At 36.3% G+C, this 18,869-nt stretch overlaps 2 protein-coding genes across 9 annotated transcripts in view; one reads left to right on the top strand and one right to left on the bottom strand.

The window, feature by feature from the left end:
• Dhc62b (Dynein heavy chain at 62B) overlaps nt 1–18,869 on the bottom strand; it is an 835,389-nt gene that overhangs the window by 280,049 nt on the left and 536,471 nt on the right. For all 8 annotated transcript variants that reach the window (XM_083104284.1, XM_083104287.1, XM_083104288.1 and 5 more), the window contains one exon: nt 5,147–5,400. In XM_083104284.1, coding sequence (XP_082960410.1) covers nt 5,147–5,400 — 254 coding nt within the window. The remainder of the gene's footprint in view (nt 1–5,146; nt 5,401–18,869) is intronic.
• Nucleotides 9,896–14,431, top strand: LOC145974973 (uncharacterized). The gene is made up of 2 exons (XM_083105109.1): nt 9,896–10,259; nt 13,242–14,431. The coding sequence occupies exons 1-2, from the start codon at nt 10,199–10,201 to the stop codon at nt 14,429–14,431; spliced, it is 1,251 nt and encodes a 416-aa protein (XP_082961235.1). The 5' UTR covers nt 9,896–10,198.

Here is an 18,869-nt window from a genome sequence, read left to right as displayed (position 1 = left end):
CTCTTCAAGGTCAAACCAATGATACCATCTTATGGCCCCCTCGAAACCAAACAACTTTTGTCTGAATCATTTTTCCGTATCTGTCTTAGGTACAAAGAAATTTGGGTGCATAGATTAAAATGGCCCACCCTGTATATAGATCAATGTACAATTATTTCTATTTTTAACGAACCTTCTATTTTTAACGAAATTATTTATAAAAATGCATTATATAAGTTACTAAATTTACTAAATCTTTTTAAACGAGAACATTTGTGAAATTGCTATATATGAGGTTGATAATATAATAGTATATCGGACGAAACTTCCGAAAACCATTATGCTCCGATTTGAGTCAAATTTTACAAATCTTTCCTTTTAGATAAAAAAGAAGAATACGAGAAGGATTTTTGGCGATTCAAAAATTAAGATACTTATTAAGACACTTATTATTATTTTTTCGTAAAATATTTCGTAAAATATATTACCTTTAGAGAGCCTGTTTGAAATGATTTTCAGTTGGTTTTAATTTTAAATTTGATTTCTAAGAACATATATTGTCAAAGTCATGATCTTGAATAACCTTCAAAATATTTTAGTCGTCATTTGTTGTTTACTAAACAGTTAAAACAAAAACATTTTCACGAATTATATCTAATTTTTAAATTAGACCCATGTAGAACCATACAATAATAGACATCGTTTCGCACTAACTCAGCTGACTGACCCAAGCAGACCCATGTAGAATCATACAATAATAGACATCGTTTTGCACTGACTCAGGGATGGTGTAGGGTGAACTTCGCTTCCAGTGGAAAGTTGCAAATGGAATCATATAAAAATAGACGGCTAAAATCTGTTATAGGTCATTCAGGGTCATAATCTTCACAATAAATATCCTTAAAAATTTAATTTAATTTCGAGATCAACTGAAAGTCATTTCGAATAAGATCTCTTAAAGGTAATATTCACTTTTATGAAAAAGTACTTAAAAAAAATGTTTTAATTTTTGAGTCGCCAAAAATCCTTTTCGTATACTTCTTTTTTATCTAAAAGGAACCTATTTACAAAATTTGATCCAAATCAATGTTGCATCCAGCCGATTCCACGCTTTCTTCCTTCTGCGAAGGTGTGTCAATATTAATATATTTTGGTAAATGTTTACTTTAGGTTACACAGCTCGAAAAATTTTTATTTTCACATATGTTGTAGAGGATACATTCCTAAGTAATACACCGTTTGAATTTTGTGGCGGTCTCTCTTCGTTCCTGAGATATGCGATTTTAAAATTTTATACTTACTTGTATCATCTTTTCGTTACATTCTAAATATATGTTTATATTTTTCTGTTTACATTTACCGAGGTCATCTTTCTGAATAACTTTCAGAAGGTTCTAGCCTTGTTATTTATTAAATAGTTATTAACAAAAAAAGTTTCATGAATAGAATACAATTTTACCATATCGTGTATGTTTAGGAAGAAATATATTTAATAGAATATATGTATTTGTAAACTTTGCTTTTCTTGCAAAGTACATACGTGGACACCGTGTGTTCCGCCCTCCTTACGGGGGCTCCACTTTCGAAAGATATAACCTAACCCAACCTGTGTCTGAAGTACAAGAAATACCTTGATATATGACATTTCGCTTCACATGGTTCATATGGTTCATGAGTTTATATAAGTTTGCAACTTCCTATGCGAAGCCAGGTATATTCCACACTTCAGACACGGGTTGGGTTAGGTTACATATTCTGAAAGTGGAGCCCCCCGTAAGGAGGGCGGAACATGCGGTGTTCACGCATGTACTTTGCAAAACGAAGGAAGTTATATACAAACACTTATTAAAAGTTTAGGTAAAATAAAAAGTACAATTTTTATTTAGCGAAACTAAACAATAATTCTATAGCTTAGCAACATGGAAGCGACGAGCAAACGTAAACAAAAAAATCACGCAAGTAAAATATAATATGAAACCGTGATGAGGAAATGTAAACAAAAAATGTAAACACATAAATAGAATATAACGAAAAGATGACATAAAAGTGTAACGATGCACCCCCAGTGCATGTTACTTTTTCCCTGCCGGAAGCTGCCGCCCGGAAAACAACCGCCGGGCAGGGGCAGAGGCGCGCCGCGTCGCGCCGATTAACCGTTAATTTCGAACCGATCAACGGCCGAAGCCGTCGGCAAGTCGCGCCGATGACAGCCGAGGGCGCCCGAAGAGCCCTGGGTGAGAACTCCCGCGCCCCGCTCCGCCGCGCCCCACTGAGTGGATCCGTTCCGCACTGTTTTTCCGCCGCTCGGTGGGGGCACCCCGTTTTTACGCCGGCGCGGGATTAATTACCCAAGGTATAAAAAGGCCCTCGGCGTTATCTCGGCACCAAAATTCCGATTCCGCTTGCGATAGCAAGTACGATCCGAACCTAGAACCGATCCTAGAAAACGCCTAAAAGCTTCGAACAGAAGGTGGAGCAAACTCCTCCTCGGCCGAGCACTCTCGGTTTCGGGCCTAAGGCTAAGATCCAGAATTACTTTTCAATTCCGCCAAAAAAAATATTGGAGCGATCTCCGATATTATCGAGTGATCTCGATTTCGGCAAAAGATCCCGCCGCCGCACCGCCGTTGCAATCAGTTACCGAGGTAGAGAAGAGAGCTACCCCCGACGAGCTGTTCTCGTCGGCACGGCGCATCCCCGTGATCTTCCATCTGCGCGTAATAATTAAATTAATAACCGAGCTAGAACAAGAGCGCGTTCGATACATCGAAAACGACGTTGAGACCGCGCGTCAAAATACGGCACAAAAACACCGGCACGCGTCGCGTAGCGTCACGCGGTCATTGACCGCACGCCTATAATATCTCTGCGAAACAGCTGACAGGGTTTTTCTGCATCGCGCGAAGCCCTTTAATACATTCCGATTTCCGCGGCGATTAAACTAAGGCTTATCATTTTGTGCACCACGATAACGCCGATACTTTACGATCGAACATTTATACCGCGCACTCACGCCGAACATTATACATTATAAACTATATATTAATACCGTACAATCACACCGTATATCGTACATTTATACTACACATTCGCACCGTATATTCATACCGTACAATCGCACCGTACACCGTACATTTATACTGTACATTCGCACCGCATATTTATATCATACAATACACCAGACACATTTGTACTTTCATACATACACACTCAACGCTAAATAAACCCATTTTAATTTCTGACATAACCACCGAGAGAAATTCTTAAGCTTGCCTAAGAAACCGAATCCTGATCCCGACTGCGACTATCCGCCGGCGTTCGCGGAAGTCGTGACAAAAGTATGAAACTTCAAAAGTGCATATCTCAGAAACGAAAAGAGACCGCCGCAAAAACGGTGTATTACTTAGGAATGTATCTTCTACAACATATGTTAAAATAAAAATTTTTTGAACTGTGTAACCTAAAGTAAACATTTACCGTTAGGGAATAGCCTGGACCATAGTAAGTAAGGATAAAAATTAATTTAATTAATTGCACTATTTACTGCGCCCATTATTTTGTTCTACAGAGAAGTTAACTGAATGAAGTATTTGCTGAGCCTGTACCTTGTTGTTGCCAAAATTATAGTCGTAAAGAAGACTGCCTCGCCCACGGTTTTTGAGCCGTTTTTCCGTGGGCCGGAGAGCAAATACCAGGGCAGGGACTTAGGGAGTCCTTTTCAGGATGACGGATCCACATTGGATACCCCCCTCTTGTCCGAAGAGAAAGAGAAGGGAAGCCACGCAAACTAACGGGAGAATAAGGATGGAAAAGAAAGGTTCGCGCCGAGCACAGAAGAGGTGACTGAAGAAAGGGGAGGCTGCCCTAGAGTCGATTTTTGAGGGTCTCGCCAGCTCTCTGGAAGGAGTCGGTTGGGAGCCTGCCCCAACTGAGTGGATTAGAGCGATACTCGGTAACCTGCAACAATAGCTCAGAGTAGAGCAGGATATCGTTTGGGGTCCCTGGAGTCCACGAAGAGTAGTCACGGAGTCCTTGTCGGGACAACAATCATGAAAAGGAGGGGTACGCGCTCGAGTCGCTATGGCCCTGCCGTTGTCCGGTTCCCATAGTTAAGAAGATTGTTTGTAAACGACGACTCAGAGAGTTCGGAGCCAGCTGTCAAGCTGCACGGATGTGTTCTCATTTCTGTGTTTACGTTGATAATATCGTGTGTTATATCTTGTGTTCCTTGGTGTTTCATTAAAGTTCTTATTTCTTTAAAGCCGTGTTATTATTCCCGAATGCCGATAGTTGTACCGCGCGCGTTTCAATATATATCGCTCCGCGGGCGCGACAGTATAAAAAATTTCAATAAGAAAGCATAGCCATTTCCAATAGCCAAAAATCGAAGTGCTACAAATCTTTTTTAAACAGGAATATACTTTCTCATATTAATATTGATCTTCACGATTTATGGGCCAATTTTATTGAGCTAATATTCAAAATCTACTACTGACATTTTGCAGAAATTTTTAAGTTTAGCAGAAAATTTTTTAATTAAATCGCATAGCATATCGGTCACGTTATATCTATAATAATGCATAATATAATCAGAAACAATATAAATCATTTGCACATTTTCAAAACATTTTATAAGTAAATATATGTAAAATTTATCTATTTTTATTGAATGCTATTCACAACTGTCTTTTGCGATTTTTTTTAACAAACAATCACTGCTCATTAATACGCGTAGCAAGCTACTATAAAAACAATACGTTCTCATTGACTAAACATTTTTTTAAACATTTCCTAATTTCTCACTCTTATTGTTAAACCCGTTTTTCTAATATAAAGAAAAACACTACAGCGGATATGACACTTTCTTGATTCGCATAGCAAGTGATGTAAGATTCGCGAAATAATATGCCGTGAGAACAGTCAGGACTTGAAATAGAACAAATTGATGAGTTTGTATAAACTGTGCGAGGCTTACTAAATTATGCGCCGTGTAAAGGCATAAGATATTCGCAATTAGACTGTGTGCATATAGATATATGATCTATCTCCCTGTTGCTATGTATGACTTAGCACGAGACACTATTGTCTTTTAATATTTGATTTAATAGAATCTCTTAAAAATAACATTAAAAAATTAAATTTTTTGCATTTGATTCAATGTGCATACCTGTATCACATGTTCTGGAATGTTATCTTTATCGTATTGACGCAGAGAATCCAAGAACTTAATGTCACCCAATAACTTTTTGCTAGGCACCCAATAATCAAAGATCTTGTCACCAGTAATTGGATCTTCTCTTTTAATTGGTGCTACATTCATCATTACGCATATAGCAGCCATTACTAATTTTATGACTTCCGGAGGACTTTTCATGGTTTTTACTACGGCAATATCCGCTGGTTTCAACGTGTTGAGTGCAGCTATTATTTTTGAAAAAATTATTTATTAAATAGTTATTTTAAATTTACTTGATAAATGTTTGTAAAGATTAACAAACTGACAAAAAAAATCTTAAGAACAAGAAATATGTAAATTGTATATATAAATATAAAGTATTTTATATGTATGATAAATATAAATGATAAAAATAAATATATTTTTATAAATAATATAAAAAATTATAAATATTATATAGTCGAAAAAAGTTAAATATACAGGGTGTAACTTAAAAAGCAAATTCTCTTACTAAGTAAATAGTGTTATTCGTGATTAAAAATCGAAAAGTCCTAAACCATTTTTTTCTATAATGCTTAATAGAGCAGTAATTATTAAATAAAGTCGCACAAACCGCCACCGACCTTTAGCCGGACGCGCGTCAGTGAACCGCGCGCTTGATAGTGTGTAAAATCGTTACCTCAGTGAAGCACGCGCGAATCTACCAGAAGCGCGAAAGTGCAAACGAAGGGTTTCGACTTTGAGACGTCTTTGCTTGCATTAAGATTTGACCATCACGAAAAGTTCACCATGATTTTTTATGGTCATGTCGCTAGGCGATCCCTTTCAAAATTTTGTTAAAAAACGAAATGTTAAAAACCGTCTATCGCGAGCACGCGGCGGACAATCATTATTCTACTATCGAACAATTATAAGTGAGTGCCAATCGCTAGTTTTCCGCGTCCACTGATAAGAAGAATTGTTAACATTAATTATTTAGACAAATAAAAGAAGAGGCCGAAGGAATAATTCAAGTCTTACTCTAAAGCAAGAAGACCTTCGTACGTCGAAATTTATGTTTTGTGTAAACATAGACGTTAAAGTAAACATAATACCGAAGAATAACATAAAAAATATTATATATATGTATATATATATATATATATATATATATATATAATATCTTTTAAGCTGTTATATGAAAAAATAATAATTTTAAATACATTTAATACAATTTAAAATATAAAATTTAATACAATTTAATACAATTAAAAAATATCACAATATATATATATTGTTACGTCCGGTGGACTCCATGATTCTTTTCTTTCCTCGAAACGATTTCGTGGAAGAAAGAAATCAAGGATCGACTTGCATTTGGAATGTAAAGCGATTCTTCTTAGGAATAAAGATAACGCGTAGAAGAACGCAACCTAACCTGCGTGTATCGCCATTAAACTTTAACAAATCTAATTCAGAGAATGGCCAGTCGAGATAGCGCTAACGGAACTCTAAATAAATTCGTAAATTATAAGACGAAAAGTTGTTATAAGAAACTCCAACTGTCCCGTATCTATTGGTACGGCTTTATGTTCGAAGCCTCTCTATCTAAAGAATTTTTAAAATAAAGATCTGGTTCTCGGGAAGATTGTCAAAATCTAAACATACAGCAATATTCTTGAAATTGATAGTGCACGTGCGCTCGTTCGACAGGCCACCCTCAAGCGTTCTCCGAATCGTTAAATCATCAAGAACGATAAGCTAATCAACTTACTCCCACTCTCTACTGGATGGAGCTAAGTCTCGAGCCAAAGGGCTTAACCAACAAAAATCTTAGGAAAGGCCTCTCCTCCCAAAAATCAGCCTCCTTGTCCTTAAGAAGGGAGTATTAAAATTATTACAAAAGATTCCCACCATCCAGTAAGGAGGAGGAGTAATAACTTTAAAATGCAAGCGCAAGGCGCGACGCGCGCGATTAACACTCCAGTTGACAGTTCAGTACGCTAATTCTTCCAACGAGCAGCAGTGCAGTTGACAGTTCAGTTCACAGTTCCAGTCAAGATTCAGTCATTCAATTTTAAAATTATATAGCCTCGGGGATCCTTTTTTCTTGCATTATGCAATTGAGTTATTAATCTGTTTTATATCACAGTGAAAATGATTTTGTCAACATTTAATTGTGCATCGTGTGAATTTTCTGATGAACATCTCCATTACCCAGCTCTTCATGTTATAAGCCTCCGACCTCAGCCATTGCAATTTTATCAACGCACTTATTTTTGCGATGCCAACGAGTTGTGAGTAAAATTGAGTTTTTCTCTAAAATCTACGTCTGACAAATAATTTTAAACGGTTTAATAACCATTAAATTTTTACTAATCACTATCAGTCAATCAATCCTTATTTCTCCTTCCCATTCGATTGGCGATTGCGAAACGATCTTTAGGTAATTAAAGAGTTTGAATTACAGATCTTTAGAGTAATAAGAGTTTAATCAATAATACTCTCGATCAGTTAGAATTCCATAGTAACCATCAATAGTAATTTATCGATAACAGTTCAATTCCCCTCTCTGTATATCTCTTATCTATTCGTTGCGGATTTCAGAATTGGAATTCACGAATATTCCTCCTATCTATTCGTTGCGGATTTCAGAATTGGAATTCACGAATACTTCTCCACTCTCCAAAGATTCTTTACAGCAATCTATCCCATTAGTTTCCTTTAATTTTCTTCTCGATATAAATATATATATATATATAAATATATATATATATATATATATATATAATTACTTCTTCAAATTGTGATCGGATATATTTCAAATGAAAGTATTGAACGATAAATAAACCTTGAAGATCGTTTCTTGATAGAGACCTAATATACCTGATCGATCATCTGTCTTCATTAATAACACAGGACCACAAAAAAAAAATTTTATGTACCTTTGACCAGACTAGGTGTATTATATGTTTTTGGGGTCGCTGAAAACGAATCCATAACCCATTTTACCCCATCACGTCTGGATTTTCCATAACCTCAAAAAATAAGGAAAAAACCGGTGAATCTCAACAATATTGAACCAATACTCTGATCGAACCCCATAACTTTATATCTCGGCAATTTTTTCATATGAAGACACATTATTCGAAACTCTGGAACCCCCAAAAACCTTAAAACCTTATAACCCCATAAACCCATAACGCCATCACCTCAAAACATATAAAAAAAGAAACTTATGCGCTTTGTAATCTAGGAACTCAGAAACTCTGATCCAAATATTCATTTCATCCTTATAATCTCACATTTTTCATGACCATTGAATCCCATAACCTCCAAATCTCCTAACCTTACAGCCCCATAAGCCCAAAACATGATGAAAAAGACTCATACGCTTTTCAACTCTGAAACTCAGAAACTCTAATCCAGATATTCATTTCAACCTTTTAATCTCGTGTTTCATGACCCAGAAACCGAATAATTTTGAAGTTGATGAGATTTAGTTTATAGTTTTTGAGGTCATTTTCATCTGTGCCTGCCACCAGGGCACCTCCACGTGGTGACGGTGGGCAACGGAGTGATTCCGTTATCCGGCGAAGTCCCTGGTGAACGGCGTACATGCCGTCATGGCAGGCACAGGTAAAAAACCTGTTACGATGCAGGGTGTCGGAACCCCAGTATCGGCGGCTGGTCAGGGTGGGAAAGCGGGCCCGCAGGCGTCGTTATCATACAACCGCAACTCTACAACGGTGGGAAACTTGGCCTTTGATGAGTATAATGTTACAAGAACGATATCGTGCAATAAGAGCGTAGACCATTTCTGCGTCGTTTGTGGGGAATATGTTGTTAGTAAGATCAGAAAAAATTTTACAGATGCACTTAAAACTAGGTATACTGAATTTTTTGGTATAGAAACCAGTAATATGGACAAACATTGGATTCCACAAATAGTATTTGGATCAGAGTTTCTGAGTTCCTAGATTACAAAGCGCATAAGTTTCTTTTTTTATATGTTTTGAGGTGATGGCGTTATGGGTTTATGGGGTTATAAGGTTTTAAGGTTTTTGGGGGTTCCAGAGTTTCGAATAATGTGTCTTCATATGAAAAAATTGCCGAGATATGAAGTTATGGGGTTCGATCAGAGTATTGGTTCAATATTGTTGAGATTCACCGGTTTTTTCCTTATTTTTTGAGGTTATGGAAAATCCAGACGTGATGGGGCAAAATGGGTTATGGATTCGTTTTCAGCGACCCCAAAAACATATAATACACCTAGTCTGGTCAAAGGTACATAAAATTTTTTTTTGTGGTCCTGTGTAATTACCGTATCTAAATCGCGTATCTTCAATTTTATTAGTGTCGCCTCGCAATTCGCGGTCAAACATAAAGCGTTGGCGGAATCGCCGGGAATCTCTGTAAGACGATTCGCGAACAATTCCTTATTTCTCTTTATTAGCTCTTTCTGATTTATTTACCGAGAATTTATATTGTTTTAAAATGAATAATAAGAGGCAATAAGGAGCCAACGCGGTTGTAGGGCGTGAAAACAAATTTTTTCTCCAAACAGTCAATTGAAACGATCTTTCTTCTTTATTTCATACGTTTCGGCCTCATTTCGAGCCATCTTCAGTGATTCTAATACAATCAAAAAATGTCAATTAAGACAGTAAAAAGGATGCGGTGTCAATAAAAAATACAAAAGAGAAAAAAAGCATAATCACATACATACATAGTCTATAGGAGTGAACGCTATCTCATCCAAGTCGATCCACCCGAAAAAGACCGATGCAAGCAGCACTCTCAACGGTAAAAAGCGCGAGGAGCGATGCACTGACAAAGTAAACATAACAGAGTCATATATTTGCAATAAAAATTGATTGACAACAGTCAAGGGCTACTCACTCGGACAACGAGAAGACCGACAGAGACGAAACGAACACCCAGCACGCAAACAATCAACTAAGTCGAAAATTCAAACAACAACGGAAAGCGATATCAAACTGTGGTCGAACAAAAACAATCCGTGTACATGGAGGGCAAACATCAGCTCATTAAATCTTAGATATGTTTTCAATAATCGACAGACACGATGTGTTCAACTTTAAAGTATCGCTTTGGAGGTTCAACGAATTCCTTTGGCGCTTGATATGAATCATTTCAGATATTAGTCTTTTACCTAAAAACATTTCCTCATCCAAAATGTCAACCTTATCAAAATCAAAAGTGTGATCAAGCGCTCTATGTTCCGCGATGACGGACGTAAGATTCCTTCTATGTTCTTTGATTCTCGTTTTCAACAAGCGTCCAGTTTGTCCCACGTAAGAAGCGTCGCAGTCCATGCAGTTAATTTTATACACTATATTACTGCGCAAACCATCCTTACCGACCTTAATAAATCGGCGTAAGTTATTGATTCCCGTGTAAGAGAGCCTAACATTAAGATTCCCGACGCAATGTCGAAAACGCTCCGATATGTTCCTCACATATGGGACATTAAAATATGTAATTCTGCTTCCCCCATTAACATCATCTGTCCCGATCTCAAAGTCCGTCAGAATGTTATTACATTTGTCACTGAATCTGTGAAACAGAATATTAAGCCGGTCAGCAATAGTGTGAAAAATAAAAGAGAGCGGATATCCAGTGTTCAAAAGAATGTTAATGACAAATTCAAAATTTTCTTTATGGAATCTTGGATGAGAAAGCCAGAAAACTTTATCCGTTAAGCCGATTATCGTACCCTTCTTCTGGCAAAGGGGGTGTCGCGACTCAAAGTGGAGGTATCTTCCGGAAAAAGTCGGTTTATGAAACCAATTAAATTCGATAAATCCATTTTCTAAAATGATTGTGATGTCAAGAAAATTCAAACGGTTGTCGACACTCTCCTCCATAGTAAACTGCAGCCTAGTGTGGAACGAATTGAACGTGTTCATAATAGTATTAAGCATCGAGGGGGGAGCCGCCACACAATATCGTCAACGTATCTGAAATAAAATGGAAGATCCACATCAAGAGTCGCGATCGCCCTAGCTTCTAAATCTTGGAGCGTGATCTCCGCGATGATCGGGGAAAGAGGAGAGCCCATGGGCGTGCCAAATGTTTGTTGATAGCAAACATCGTTAAACATAAAAAATGTAGAGTTCAAAATGAGGCGAACTGCCATTAAGAACTCATCGCGAGGTATCTGGAAATTCCCTACTATATAGTCCCATCTGACACAAAGACTGTCCAAGGCCATATCTAACGGTACGTTGGTGAATAGAGAGACGACGATCAACTGAGTTGATTGTTTGCGTGCTGGGTGTTCGTTTCGTCTCTGTCGGTCTTCTCGTTGTCCGATGCATCGCTCCTCGCGCTTTTTACCGTTGAGAGTGCTGCTTGCATCGGTCTTTTTCGGGTGGATCGACTTGGATGATATAGCGTTCACTCCTATAGACTATAATCACTGAAGACGGCTCGAAATGAGGCCGAAACGTATGAAATAAAGAAGAAAGATCGTTTCAATTGACTGTTTGGAGAAAAAATTTGTTTTCACGCCCTACAACCGCGTTGGCTCCTTATTGCCTCTTATTATTCATTTTAATTTGTTAATTTTGGGGAGCGTTTAACTTTGTGTAATTTTATGTTAATATTGCGCTGGCTGAAAATATGCGTTTTTCAACCTTTTTTCAATTTGTTAGCTTTTATTTCGGTTTTAGGACTGTATCTTATTTAAAGAAATGGGTTTGGATTAATAAGCGGTTGTCTAGATTAAATTTGCGTATTATATTTTTGAGGAAGTGCATTAGTCACAATGTAACACCACAACATCTGAGTTTTTGTAACCGTTATCATAATGAATTACACCATTCCGTGTCACGCAGGCGACATGTTAATTTAAGGTCTAGGTTCGTTACAGATATATTGAAGAACGAAATTAAGGATTCGTACAGACACATTCGAGCATTGCGCCGCGAGATGTTTGTTGTTGTTCAACTTATATCTAACAATTTACCGATATCTATCTGTAATAATTTTTTTGTTAAACAGAGTAGGTCTCAGCGCGCTTTCTATCTCTATGTAAGTTCGAAACTAGACAAGAAGTTTAAATGGTTGTTAAATAAACAACTGAAAGAGACACTGAAAGATATTCGTCCGATTCGTTATTTTTACATGCATCCGAATTATAAATCTGCAGTTGTGACGCATCCAGTTAGTCAATCTTCAGCAATATGTAATAATGTGAATTTTTCCTTCAATCCCCTACCCTCCCCCTCGTCTATTTGTATCAACCTTGATCCTTCATCTTTCTCGCCACGTGTTTCTCCGATCTTGGAATTAAGAGACGAATGGTTTGTTAATTTATCTTCGGCGCCCATACCCCATGATGTGAAACTTTTACTACAACTTGGAGAGAAATTTTGTTTACCGGTGGTTGACAAGGAAAGAACGACTGTCGAATTACTGAAGAATGTGGAGTATAACATCAACAGGCTGCCCACAGAGATACGTACGACGTTGAGAAACAGATCTTTCCCTATTATAAGTACCTTTTATAATTCCTTTTCAAAAAAGTCTCCTGTTGATGAAATTATTTTGAGTTCTTTGAATGCTGTAAAAAAATTCACAAAGGAGAATCCTGACATTTTGTTCACGAGAGCCGATAAAGGCAATATAACAGTCGCGTTGGATAAGGACGACTATCTTTCTAATATGTCTATTTTGTTAGCAGACAAAAACACGTATAGAGTAGTAAATAAGAACCCGATTAATAAGGTGATTAGCAGTTTGCATGATTTGTTAGTGAGATGGAGAGCTCGTGATTACATCTCTGTTGCGAGATATAGAGCGTTAAATTGTACGGATGGCGTTTTACCGAGGGCCTATGGGCTGCCGAAAATTCATAAGAAAAATAATCCGTTACGCATTATAGTCTCATCTAAGAACACGCCTCTTTATGGTCTCGCCAAATTTTTACATGACATTATTTACAAGTCTATTCCGAGACCTGATAGCCAAATTATCAATAGCGCGCAAGTTGTCGATAGACTCAAGGGTAGATATGTCGATGGTGATGTAAAATTGATTTCACTGGATGTCGTCTCTCTATTCACCAACGTACCGTTAGATATGGCCTTGGACAGTCTTTGTGTCAGATGGGACTATATAGTAGGGAATTGCCAGATACCTCGCGATGAGTTCTTAATGGCAGTTCGCCTCATTTTGAACTCTACATTTTTTATGTTTAACGATGTTTGCTATCAACAAACATTTGGCACGCCCATGGGCTCTCCTCTTTCCCCGATCATCGCGGAGATCACGCTCCAAGATTTAGAAGCTAGGGCGATCGCGACTCTTGATGTGGATCTTCCATTTTATTTCAGATACGTTGACGATATTGTGTTGGCGGCTCCCCCCTCGATGCTTAATACTATTATGAACACGTTCAATTCGTTCCACACTAGGCTGCAGTTTACTATGGAGGAGAGTGTCGACAACCGTTTGAATTTTCTTGACATCACAATCATTTTAGAAAATGGATTTATCGAATTTAATTGGTTTCATAAACCGACTTTTTCCGGAAGATACCTCCACTTTGAGTCGCGACACCCCCTTTGCCAGAAGAAGGGTACGATAATCGGCTTAACGGATAAAGTTTTCTGGCTTTCTCATCCAAGATTCCATAAAGAAAATTTTGAATTTGTCATTAACATTCTTTTGAACAATGGATATCCGCTCTCTTTTATTTTTCACACTATTGCTGACCGGCTTAATATTCTGTTTCACAGATTCAGTGACAAATGTAATAACATTCTGACGGACTTTGAGATCGGGACAGATGATGTTAATGGGGGAAGCAGAATTACATATTTTAATGTCCCATATGTGAGGAACATATCGGAGCGTTTTCGACATTGCGTCGGGAATCTTAATGTTAGGCTTTCTTACACGGGAATCAATAACTTACGCCGATTTATTAAGGTCGGTAAGGATGGTTTGCGCAGTAATATAGTGTATAAAATTAACTGCATGGACTGCGACGCTTCTTACGTGGGACAAACTGGACGCTTGTTGAAAACGAGAATCAAAGAACATAGAAGGAATCTTACGTCCGTCATCGCGGAACATAGAGCGCTTGATCACACTTTTGATTTTGATAAGGTTGACATTTTGGATGAGGAAATGTTTTTAGGTAAAAGACTAATATCTGAAATGATTCATATCAAGCGCCAAAGGAATTCGTTGAACCTCCAAAGCGATACTTTAAAGTTGAACACATCGTGTCTGTCGATTATTGAAAACATATCTAAGATTTAATGAGCTGATGTTTGCCCTCCATGTACACGGATTGTTTTTGTTCGACCACAGTTTGATATCGCTTTCCGTTGTTGTTTGAATTTTCGACTTAGTTGATTGTTTGCGTGCTGGGTGTTCGTTTCGTCTCTGTCGGTCTTCTCGTTGTCCGAGTGAGTAGCCCTTGACTGTTGTCAATCAATTTTTATTGCAAATATATGACTCTGTTATGTTTACTTTGTCAGTGCATCGCTCCTCGCGCTTTTTACCGTTGAGAGTGCTGCTTGCATCGGTCTTTTTCGGGTGGATCGACTTGGATGAGATAGCGTTCACTCCTATAGACTATGTATGTATGTGATTATGCTTTTTTTCTCTTTTGTATTTTTTATTGACACCGCATCCTTTTTACTGTCTTAATTAGCATTTTTTGATTGTATTAGAATCACTGAAGATGGCTCGAAATGAGGCCGAAACGTATGAAATAAAGAAGAAAGATCGTTTCAATTGACTGTTTGGAAAAAAAATTTGTTTTCACGCCCTACAACCGCGTTGGCTCCTTATTGCCTCTTATTATTCATTTTAATTTGTTAATTTTGGGGAGCGTTTAACTTTGTGTAATTTTATGTTTATATTGTTTTCTATCTTTACATCTCGTTTCAGCCCTTCTTCATATATATCTTTTCATTTCTACTTTTTCTTTACTCCCTTTCGTTTTCTTTTAATTTCCCATCCTTATATTATAATTTTTATTATTATCTTTTATTTTCTCTTTATATTATTTTCCTTTGAATTATCATTACTTTTGGGAGAAACCGTTGAAATAGATGAATAATTTTCGAACTTAGACTTGGCGAATCTCTTATCTTAATTTTATTATTGTATTTTAATTTAGACCTGTGTTTCAGCGAATTTAGAAAATTTTAATTCTAACTATAACACATATGCGCAAGCGACGAATTCTATACTTCCCTTAATGAATAAACGTTATTCATATTTTTATTACACATTCACTTTTTATTTTGTTTTATTTCTTATATTACATTAATTATATGTATATTGTATTAACCAGTCAGAATTTAATTCTTAACGTAAATTCTTCCCTGTATATTCTGACTGATGACTTCCGAACGATTGTAACACCCGCGAGCATATATACATACACATACAGATACCCACTCACGCATACCTACAACTGCTAAGATGTATTTTTCTTTCATTATTTTTTTTATAATATATGTATTTTTAATTTAATGTATAATTTAATTATTTAAACCGTTCTCTTCGCTAAATCCTGAGATCGCACTAGGTCCCATCCCGCGTAACAAAGATTAAATTCCTTAACCGAAAAGGGGCCACCGAACGAATAGGCTTAAAAACGCAGCGTTAAAGAGACCTTCGGTTGCTGACCTGTGTCAGGCCCTTCACATTCATTCGACCCGATCCATACACACGCCCGAACAAAGTGTGTCACGGGGTAAGTAAGTTGCGTCCTTCCATACGGCCCATCCATTCCAGGGTCTGGACGTAACATACTGATAAATTTTGGGGGCTCGTCCGGGATTGAAAAGTGCGATCTTGGAAATGGGAAGGAATGTAAAAATCTCGATAAGAATTAAAAAATCCTTTTAAAAGACAATTCTTTGAGAGTAAAATATATTCAAATTAAATTTAAACCTAAATTTATATCAGATAGTATTCAGATTTATATCAGATTTATATCTTTGAATTATATACACTATACACATCTATTCCGATAGCAACTCCTAAATCTATTTCAAAACAAATCTATTTTAGTTTGTGGATATTAGAAACAAACACTTTTTTTTTTATTTATTCATAATGTCAATATACATCCTAGCCAAAGTCTGATGATTTTCTCGATATAATTAGTAATCAAAAACTAAAAAAAAAATTAAATCAAATTTGTATTACAGAAATTTATATTAAATTCGTATTAAAGAAATAGGAAGTGATTCCAAAACAATGTCTTATCAAAATTCTTTCGCTACGCTAAAATACGCTGTTGAAGCTGTTCCTTTCTTTGACGGCAATAACATTCCACTAAATTATTTCATTGAAGGATGTGAAGAAGCAAAATCTATGTTACCTGAAGAAGTAGAATTGCAATTTACTAAAATCGTAAGAACCAGAATAATCGGAGAAGCTCGCCGAACTATACAAGATCAATTTTTTAATAGCATATCGCAATTAACGTCCTATTTAAAACGAATTTACGGTCCTTCGAAAAATGTTTATCAATTGCAAGGGGAATTAGGATGTATTTACCAAGAAGATGAAGAAGACGTAATTAGTTATGCTAGTAGAATTAAAACTCTTGGAAAACAAATCTTAGAAACATATCAATATCTAGAAAAAGTTTTGCCTGATGAAAATATTAAAATGTCATTAAAAAAGAACATATGTGAATGTTTCATAAGAGGGTTAAAGCCTAACATAGAACAAAAAATTACCAGAAATCTAAACATAGAAGACACCATTGCCGACGCTTTGAGGATTGAACGAGAACTTCGAGAGATAGTAAACATACGACAGAAGCAAGGCGCTAACTCAAGTCAAAACGAGCTACATTATATTAAGTGGTTGCAGGAAACATGTCAAATCTGTTTTAAAAAGGGACATATAGCCAATAACTGTAGGAAATTCACTCAATTTTCTCCGCAAATTTACAATGGGACAAATTTGAAAACCGAAATATTAATATGTCAAATTTGCAAAAAACGCGGACATGGCGCTGATAATTGTCGCTTACGTAATCTTCGATATCGTCAATCCATAAATATAATACGAGAGGAAGTTATATCGTGTCAATTATGTTCGAAATCAGGTCATGATGCAAAGTCGTGTCTGCAAAACGATATTAATAATCAAACTAATAAAATTTCTATAATCTGTCAGTGGTGTGAAAGGCCTGGCCACTTAGCTAAACATTGTTGGAGGAAACAGAATGAAGAGTATAATTTATAAGATAAACAACAAATTATTTGTCAAATTTGTAATAATTTTGGACATACTGCCAAAAATTGTTGTTCTAAAGTAAGCCAAATTTCAACCTCTAAAGATAATTCATTTTGTCGATATTGCAAAAAACAAGGTCATCTCCTTAAAAATTGTCAATTACGAATTGCAACGAATAATTACCGAGAGAAAAATAATCAGAAAAATTACAATAACTTCTCGATGTTGGATATAGAGGAAGCTCAAATAGATTTCCCCGTCCTAGAGAATCAAGTAGATTATCGAGTAATAAACGCACGGCCTGTAACAATAAATCTTGATAAACGCGGTTGCGTGCCTACTGTCCAAGTTTACATTAATGATAAACCCACTCAAACCATTTTTATGATAGATAAAGGAACCAGTCCAAATTTAATTAAAGAAAATTTTATACCTAAAAATATAAACATTAATTATACAAAAATATTGCAATTAAATGGCATAAATAATTATCCAGTATATACGTTTGGGAAGATTATATTAAATCTTTTTAAGATATCTGTGCCTTTTCATATAGTATCTCACGATTTCCCAATCCCAGAAGCTGGAATATTAGGGAATGATTTTTTAAAACAAACTTCCTCAAAGTTAGACTACGCACAAGGATGTCTGGCCGTATCTGAAATTAATAATATACCTTTCTTCACGCCGGAAATGATCACAGTGCCTCCACGGTCAGAGTCACTATTTTATGTAAGAGTGGAAAATCCTGAAATAAAAGTAGGATATATACCAAAATTAAAAATAGCACATGGAATCTATTTAGGAGATATCATCGTGGAAAACATCGCTGGAAAGGCATATTTAAACGTCCTAAGTACATTGAATGAAGAAATGGACGTCCACGTTCCTATTATATACGTCTAACATCTTTGAATAATCTACTTGGTAATCAAGAAAAAGATTTTGAAGTTCTAAGGAGTCAGGAACAACCAACGGATAAAAAGGAAGAAACCACGCACGAAGTATTTAATAAAATATTTAGTGAGCTCGATGATCGTGAAAGTAAAGTAGAAATTGAAGACAAAACCAAGAACCGTCAAAACGAAGATCATCAAGATAATATTATTACTAAAGAAGCTCGGAACGAAGATAAGAAAGAAATATTAAATCAAGAAGAGAATAAAAATATAACTCAAACCCAAAATAAAACCAAAATTAATTGTGAAAACAAAATAATGAAAAATGAGAAGAAAAATAAAGATTATCTAAACAATTTGAATAACTCCGAGTTCCTTGGAGGGGGAAATTACCAAACCCCTCCTGAAAATATTAATAATCCAAAAATCCTCGGAGGGGGAAATTACCAAACCACTCCTGAAAATATTAATAATCCAAAAATCCTCGGAGGGGGAAATTACCAAACTCCTCCTGAAAATATTAATAATCCAAAAATCCTCGGAGGGGGAAATTACCAAACTCCTCATGAAAATATTAATAATCCAAA

This window comes from Camponotus vicinus, unplaced genomic scaffold (assembly GCF_025532165.1).
Source record: "Camponotus vicinus isolate PSW18456_S1 unplaced genomic scaffold, iyCamVici1.0 SCAF_7, whole genome shotgun sequence".
Lineage (NCBI taxonomy): Eukaryota > Metazoa > Arthropoda > Insecta > Hymenoptera > Formicidae > Camponotus > Camponotus vicinus.
Note: the sequence above shows the minus strand (reverse complement) of the source record. Positions and strands in the feature narration are given on the sequence as shown.

What these genes read in the sequence shown, in the direction of transcription:
- LOC145974973 (XM_083105109.1), top strand. Translation starts at nt 10,199, where the DNA reads ATGTTTTCAATAATCGACAGACACGATGTGTTCAACTTTAAAGTATCG. An exon ending in AGTATCGCTTTGGAGGTTCA is followed by an intron (nt 10,260 to 13,241) that starts ACGAATTCCTTT and finishes ACGTACCGTTAG; the next exon opens with ATATGGCCTTGGACAGTCTT.